General features: G+C 39.5%; 1 protein-coding gene across 1 annotated transcript; it reads left to right on the forward strand.

Moving 5' to 3' along the window:
* Window positions 1-387: 387 nt before the first annotated feature.
* On the forward strand, window positions 388-7,834 carry LOC129096325 (voltage-dependent calcium channel gamma-5 subunit). Its single transcript, XM_054605085.1, has 5 exons — window positions 388-583; window positions 4,040-4,126; window positions 6,342-6,482; window positions 6,621-6,766; window positions 7,571-7,834. Exons 1-5 carry the CDS (start codon window positions 388-390, stop codon window positions 7,832-7,834), a joined length of 834 nt encoding a protein of 277 aa, XP_054461060.1.
* The last annotated feature ends 585 nt before the right edge of the window (window positions 7,835-8,419 follow it).

Below are 8,419 nucleotides of genomic sequence, written 5' to 3' on the forward strand. Positions count from 1 at the left end.
GATCTCCATTATAAACTTGAATTAAGATCAAACAATAACCCTCCATCCAGCAACACACACACCACCCTATCTATTAGATGCTATTCATCTACTAGAGGACCGTTTGAAGTGTTTTAAAGAAAAGTGATACTCTGTAGTCTTTCTTCTTTTTTCTTTTTGCCTTTCTCTTAGGGGACGGCATGTACAAGCCATGCACTTAAAAAATAATATTTTTACATTTTTCTGCAATGTTTTTCTCATTTGTTTCCATCGCTTTTTCAATGTTCTGTTTTATGATAACTTGCTCCCCTTTATTTTGCGGAACCTGGTGAAGATGTTTTTATTTCTCTCCCCTCTCCCAGCTCCCCTTTCTGCCGGTGGCGCCCCCCCTGCTGTTGAGGCTGTGGTATGAGCCTATGTGGCAGGAAGGCGCTGACTTTGCTGAGCAGCGTGTTCGCTGTTTGCGCCCTGGGTCTGTTGGGCATCGCCGTAAGCACCGACTACTGGCTCTACCTTGAGGAGGGCGTCATCCTCCCCCTCAACCAGAGCACCGAGATACGCATGTCCCTCCACTCTGGCCTCTGGAGGGTGTGCTTCTTGGTTGGTGAGTTAGTACGAAGTCTGAAACAAGATTAAATGTTGCTATCCCTCACTTTTCAAGTCAAAGTAAACCAGATGTATTTCATTTCAGTGCTGATACAGAAATGTATGACCATTTGGATAGTGAGTCATTTGAATCAAATCTATCTTTTGCATAAGATTTCTGTTTAGTTATCCATGAAATTAGCACCACAAACCAACCCGACTATTTAGTTCCAAACAGAGAATTTAATGGAACTGCAAAGCATCAAATTAAGGTTCAGATTCACACAGGGTCCAACGGTAGTTTGCACATATCAGTTTTTCACAGATGTGTCCAAGAGAATTGTGTGCAAAGGAACATCTGGCACTAACAAACTTTTTGCTGACATGATTGCTGCGACATTAGCCTGGCATTCTGCATGAAAACATTGCATGCAGTATTTATGGTAATTAACTTTGGCTTAACCTCTGCGCAGCGATAAGACCGGTGCATTTCTTTTCATATTTGATTTCAACACTCAATTCTATTTCTGCATCCTGGAAATACTTCTTTGAAAATGTCAAGTATTTTTATTCCAGTTGAAAAGATTTTGATAGATGTCTTCCCTCGTGATTTACCCAGTGGCTGACTTCTATTTGGTGTTAGCAAAGGCACCTTGGATTGACTGACTGCTTCTTCCTTCTTTTTGACCTCCATCTCAATTCCACCATAGCACTCAACGTGAAAAACACAGAGTTAGAGAAGCTTATGTATTTCCACAGTGCGCGCTTCGACACCTTTTGGCCTTTCAAAACGTTGTTCCTCCCCAGCTCGCAACATCACAAAGACATGCTTGGAGGTCTTGATCGAAAAAGAAACACTTACTGTTAGATTTTATTTTTTTCTTAGAGACACAACCACTGAGACAAGTGTTGCCCGAGAGTAAACCAGGTATCACTTTTTGCTCTTAACCTTTGCTCCCTCTCATAACTGCGTTTTACTCTTGTTGGAGCTGTACTGTGGATGATGTCTGCTCTCCTTTATTACACTCAATTATATTTTGGCCTTTTAGAAAGTTGGACCTAGTAAATGGAGAGGCTTTTGTTTTGCAAATATTTATGCAGAATAGGTAATATTACATTATTTACCCTGCAATTTTGTTCCATTTACTGTTGAATTTTTCCATTATGTCGTGTTCCACAACTGCCCTGCTCTGTCCTATTTCAGGATTAATTTTAGTCAGGCAAAAAAATGTATGCAATCGAGTTGTGATAAGGTGTTTTTCTGCCACGTAGCAGGCCATTGCTGCAGTATAAACGGACTAATGGTCCAGCGTGTGTGTTTTAGGGGCAATTGAGTGACCTAACTGCCTGCGTAACTCTTTTGATTAGACCCAGAAACAATTACTGCACACTATCATAGTATGTTGTTATGCAGGAGGATTGGAATGAGGTTGCACGGTGTTGTGGTTGATATTGATGTTGGTTTGAGTTCATCGGGTGTTTGATTGCTGTTAGCGGTTCATTCCAGCATCAGTTCACGTAGAGGATCTCTACAGCTAGCACTTTGAGTCCATCACTGCGACCGATGTAAATCCCGTTCAATATAGGGCACTGGACTGCTTATGCATTGTAGACTTGTAGCAGGAAGAGTTGGCATGGCATTGAATAAATAAGTTGAATTCAGCTTGTTTATTTTACATTTAGCAAATCAGCCTTGAAAGTTATTATTTTTGTAATTCTTGGAAGCACAATTTCCCCCTCATACAATTACACAGCGAGCCTAGCTTTGCAATAGCTGCCTGACAGCTATATTGAAATTGCATTCGCATAAATCTTTATGTATTGTCAACTATTTCACTGTAAATGTATTTAATTTCAAGTTTGAAAGCAGAGTTACTGGAGTCCTGAGAACTACAGTTGCCATTCTTTAGAGGTAAATAAATAATAATTATAAAATAAACCCAGCAGCTTTACCGTCACGCTACAACAGAAAAGCTTGACAAGCGTGACTGTTAATATTCAAGTGTAACACACCTTTAAGTGATGTTTTAATAACCCAGGGGAGGGGAACCCCAGGGAACCTTGCATTACCCTGATTAAAGGTTGGTTTGAACTGTGAGTTTTTTTCAATTTAGTCACATTAAATGCTAACTAACTGAGGGAAACGTTGAATGCTGCTGTAAGGAGGGCTGGTACCACAAGCATGGGATCCTATGTCCTCATATGATGTATAACAGATCTGTGAACGGGACTAAAACATTTTAGGCGTACCCAACCTGGTGCAATTAGATTAAGGCTACATTTTTCAACACGAACCCCGCTGAAGTTTTAAAATCCAACCCTCCCTCTCAGTCTCTCTCTTGTGCACAAATTCATGGATGCACAAAAGCTGAATGGGCTGGTTGTAATCAAAAAATGTGTTAAATGCAAAGTTACATTGAGTACTTGGTCTAGTCTGTTGCTTTATTAGCACATCTATTGATACATTAATACATAATTTCACCAAGCAGTAGGTAGCCCCCCCCCACACACACACACACATATATATAAACACAGAAAAACACTTGATAAAGCTTAAACTGATGATAAATAAGCATGTTCACAAACTCTCTTCAAGTCTCCAACAACAGGGTGTTTCCATGAAGGACAGATCCTCTAGAACTTGATTACCTGGCAAGAGTTACATGTTATATTCTTTTTAAATTCTCTATCAATAACTATCCCAGCAAAAAGTAATTAATCTATGTACTAGTGTGCGTTATTAGTATTCACTGTAATCAATTCAACCCAACAATGCTTAATAGTTTAAGTAAGTTTAATGTAGAATACTTTATTTTGTCCTTACCTGACCCAAACCCTCCTGCATTGTTCTAGTACGCATGTTTAACACATTACATGCATTATGAAAGCTTATTACATGCTGAAACACAAAAGCTCACCTAATCCAACACCTCGCAGTGATTGGGGTGAACAAAGTGTTGAGAAAGACTTCGGTTACAAGAGTGTGCATATGTGTGTCAGTGTTTTTTGGTGCTAGACTTTGTACTATATTTGTCAAAGTGATAAAGGGAAAAGTGCTAAAATCTAATGCTGGGTGTTCCTCGAGAAAATACAGACAGCAGAAACTGTGTATACTATGAAACAGACTGTTGATTCCATGTTCGATTGCAAATCGCTGTGAGGTTGTTTTTTTAAGTGCCACTCAACAGTTTCAGAGAGGAAACAAGCTGGAATTCTAACACAGCCATCACACAACGTTTACTCTTTCCTGCACATTAAGATAAATCTTACTGAAACTTTTATGATGTACAGTCAGAACTTTTTTCCAAGATAGGATTATATTATCACACCAAAGGCCTAAAAATCTGTATTCTGCTGACATACTGTACTGTGTTTCTATGTTTGACTTTTCTGTGTCACAGTGGGCGAATTAACAGTTTAATCAGTTGTGTAGAGTGCTCGAAATGAATGTTTTTCCCTGTCCTTTTTGTTCCAGGGGAGGAGAAAGGCCGATGTTTTACCATAGAGTATGTGATGCCCACTAACGTCCAGCTGACCTCTGAGTCCACTGTCAGTGTCCTGAGTAAGTAACTGCTAACGCTCCACTGTTATATGGCCGATGCTACAACACTGTTCAGGCCCTCAGTGTATAGTTCGAAAAGTTCCCCTATAAACTAGAGTGGCAACTAGGGACATAGTGGTCGGACCCAAGGGGTTGACTTCAAAATGTGGTTTCGCTCTGCTACTTGATCGCAGGCCGCAAGGGCCATTCAAGCTAACTTGCATTATCAAGCAAAAATAAAGCAGGAGCAAGCTGTGAAGGTGTAAGCTTCATTTAGGTGTTCATTACTTGTTATGTATTGGTTATTTGATGGAGCATGTTATATGTAATATCATATTTCAAAGGGTCAACCAGCCATTTTGAAGAAATAGAAGTTTGATAAATCACAAATTTGTTATATTTCGCATTTAAGTGTAGTTAACAGGCTATATCATTCTTTTCATTTCCTCTCATCTGTAAAACTAACACGATGTATGCCAGCCTTTCAGATAAGAATTAATGTTATAACTAGATTAGATTTATCAGAACAAGATGAACATTCAGGCACCCTCATTTGGCTCAAAAATGTACTGCAGATAAAAGTGTTGAATAAAATGCTATAGAAGTAATTTATGCATGTACCAGAATGCATTATTAGTATGCACTGGAATCAATGCAACACAATAATGCCTAAATGTTTAAGTAAATTTAATGTAGCGTATATCTATATTTTTTCCTTACCTGACCCAAACCCTAATCATGCATTGTTCTAGTAAGCGTGATCAAAGCTTAACATGCATTATGAAAGCTGTGTATGAAAGTTGTGAATGAAAATGGAAGGGGTCCTTTTTTTTATTTTGTAGAGACGCTGTGCATAGGGACACATAAGTACTGGTAGAGTGCAGACAAGCAGTCTGAACTACGGAGAGGGAAGCTGCCAAATGTCACATCAGATCTCATATCCAAGGACGTAGGTTTTGTTTCAACATTAGTGGGGACACAAATTAAGCGGGGGGGTTGTGGGGTTCGCCCCCAAATTTTTCTGCAGCAATTTCTGGTGGAAAAGTCTCACTCTGCCTTCTCTAGGCAGTTCCCCGTCACAGATAGCTGTCTTATTGATAGCTGTCAACAAGCGATTCGGCTCCTCACTCTTTCTCTCTCTGTATGTGAGCGTCAAAAATAATGCAAACGCTATTTGAGAAGTTTGGTAGGGACAATTCAGTCCTCCGAAATATTGGTAAGGACATCAACGTACCGTCCAATTGCAAACCTACACCCTTGCTCATATCACCCCTTGACTTCAAGCTGCAGTCCAAAGATGGTCTTTAATGTCAAAGAAGTAAGAAATATTTGGACTAAGCTAAACTAGCAGTAAAAGTGAAATTACAAAACTTCTGAGATGCAATGAATAACTCACTTTTGATAATAATAAAATATGTCAATGTATCAAATAGGTGTTTATTCATTTAAATACTGTTTTAGAGAAGGAAGAGAGGAGTGGGAGACAGGATAACTGATGTGGAGGTGCTGAAAGCAGAAGAAGTGACAGAAACTTGAATGTGAAAGCAGTGCCTTGAGCGAGGATGCGTATAGAAAATATAGGCAGTCAGGATTTAAGCAGACAGTGATAATAGGAGTTAATTGGCTTCTTTCTAAAAACAAGATTCATGTCTCTACTGCTGTGAAGTGTTTTGTTCTTCCAGGCGAATAAAATTAGGTTTACGAACTATATGCATTATTTGTAACGCTTATTCAGAAATTAAGCTTTTTCTGAATTTTCCCATGTTTCAGACTCAACATGAAACCAAAAAGACTCAAAGAGTTTATGTGGTGTTGGTTATCTGAGGTAGATTGTAATAGGCAAGAACTTTACCAAAGTAATTGAATAAACCGTTCTATTAAGGTTATGGCCTTAAACATCTGGTCCACTTAGCTGGAAGGGTAACATTTTGTCTAATGGAGAACTCAATGGGGGTCTGGAAAGAATCTTTTCTTCTGGGAGGCACTGTACCATTTGCTCACAGTAGGGAGGTCCAGCTTCATCTTGAAATGAATAAGGAACCGTGTCCTAACCCCATGAGATACTGCCAACGAGTAGCCTCAGTGGAAAACCTCAGAAGAGAAAACTTTCATAAAAGTTTCACCAAGTCCCTGCAGACATTGCACAAACAAAATGACAGCTGTATAACTCAAATTAAATTCAGTGAAAGTTTTTCACTCCCACACAAACTGATCAGTTTTTCTTGTTTTTTTCCAGAGATGATCCGTTCTGCCACACCCTTCCCTCTGGTCAGCCTCTTCTTCATGTTCATTGCTTTTGTGCTCAGTAACATCGGTCACATCCGACCCCATCGCACCATCCTGGCCTTTGTCTCTGGAATTTTCTTCATCCTGTCAGGTACTTGGTTTGGCTTTTACTCGCAACATCTCCAAATCAATAAATCAACAGAATTTTACATGTGAGAAGGTGAACTTGTGCTGAAATAAATGAAGTGCTGAAGGATTTTTTAATAAACATAGTCCCTGCCTCCCTTAGGTCTCTCTCTTGTGGTCGGTCTGGTGTTGTACATCTCCAACATCAATGACGAAATGTTGAACAGAACCAAAACTAATGAGGCCTACTTCACCTACAAGTATGGCTGGTCGTTTGCCTTTGCTGCCATCTCCTTCCTGCTCACTGAGGTAACTTCACTAAAAAAAGTGTTTATAATATAACCCTATATCTGCCATAGCTGGGCTTCATCAGAACTAGTCCAGGAAATATTTTCAATAAGCCATTCAGCAGATGCTATCAGTTATTCGTAGTTAAGTAGCTTAAGACACCTTAAATCAGCATTCTTTGAGTTAGAGATGCATCTTTTAGCATTTTCATTTTGCCAGATCCATTTTGATATGAACAACTGTAATGTATTATGTTGTGAGAAATAGTCTATTTTAGGATTTATAAGCTATGATTCCTTTTTTTATTTTTATTTATTTTGTGGACAATTGATTCTGCCTTTCAACCAATTGGTGAAGGTCTGCAAGTTACACTGGATGCTGTTGATCATTCATATTCATCAATTATCAGTTTTCACACTGACCGACAATGTTGAATGCGCGTTATTCTTTTTCTGTGAAATTTTGAAATTGATCTAATATTAAGAACAGGAGGAAAAAGAAGAAAGCAAGAAAAATCCACAAAGATTTAGCAAATGCTAACATCCACGCTGGAATAAACACATGTTCAACTAAGCCAAGATTCAAGTGTTCACTTTATGGGGTTGATTTTTGGCTGATGGTTTAAGGGGGAAATTATATATCATCAAATAACCGCACCATTCTCTAATATGCATTTTATTCTTTCATGCGAGTCATTTGATTATTCATTTAAATGAGTGAAAAGTCGGTAATGTGTTAGGTCTAAAGTGACCTGAATTTTACACAGGTTTGTGAAAAGAATGTTGTTATTTTTTAGAGAATAAATTGTGTCTCTTTGCCCCCCAGACTGCAGGTGTCATGTCAGTGTACCTGTTCATGAAGCGTTACACAGCAGAGGAAATGTACCGGCCCCATCAGGGCTTCTACCAGCCTCGCCTCAGCAACTGCTCAGATTACTCCGGCCAGTTCCTCCATCCAGACGCCTGGGCCGGACGTGGTCGCAGTGCATCCTCCATCTCCTCTGAGGCCTCTGTCCAGATGAACTCCTCCAACTACCCGGCTCTCCTAAAGTGTCCAGAGTATGAGCAAATGTCCTCCTCACCGTGCTGAGGCGGATGTGTTTGAGTGGTTGTTTTAGCACCGTAGGGTTCATATTTATCTGGATTTTGGAGTAAAATGATCAGATAATTTGATATTATCCAGCTTGAATCGCTCCCTTCTTCAAGTGTCCTGACTGTGCCCTGATTCTTTCTCTACCCTCCCTACTGCCAATTTTTTATTCACACTTTTTGCTTCTTTTGGAGCAAAACTTAAGTTAAGGGTTAGACAGTTCACTTTATTCTCAGCTCAGTCTCGTTTGGGGAGAGAGAGGAAAGGGTTTGACCGGGTTGTACTTTTCACCAGTTTTTAGTGATAGGAGACTATCAACCTGCTGAAATAGCAGGGGTAGCACAAAGTTATTTGACAGGAGTAACTTGACCAGCCTCAACATGCAGTGTGCAAGTCCAGTATTTGCTTGTAGTATTGCCACAATGCTGATAGCTTTTTGAGAGGCATACACACCACACATCTGCAGAAAAGGAGCAATTGTACTGGAAAGCAACTTTGCGAAATGGATGTAGATTCTGCACTTTTTCAAAACTCAACACTACAGCATGGGCTTTTAGCCAGAGAGTGAAAACTGATCTGTGAAAT

Source organism: Anoplopoma fimbria, chromosome 9 (genome assembly GCF_027596085.1).
Source record: "Anoplopoma fimbria isolate UVic2021 breed Golden Eagle Sablefish chromosome 9, Afim_UVic_2022, whole genome shotgun sequence".
In the NCBI taxonomy this organism is placed as follows: domain Eukaryota; kingdom Metazoa; phylum Chordata; class Actinopteri; order Perciformes; family Anoplopomatidae; genus Anoplopoma; species Anoplopoma fimbria.

Coding starts and splice junctions, on each gene's coding strand:
- LOC129096325 (XM_054605085.1), top strand. CDS start 388: ATGAGCCTATGTGGCAGGAAGGCGCTGACTTTGCTGAGCAGCGTGTTC. Junction 584..4,039: donor GAGGGTGTGCTTCTTGGTTG/GTGAGTTAGTAC, acceptor TTTTTGTTCCAG/GGGAGGAGAAAGGCCGATGT. Junction 6,483..6,620: donor AATTTTCTTCATCCTGTCAG/GTACTTGGTTTG, acceptor TGCCTCCCTTAG/GTCTCTCTCTTGTGGTCGGT.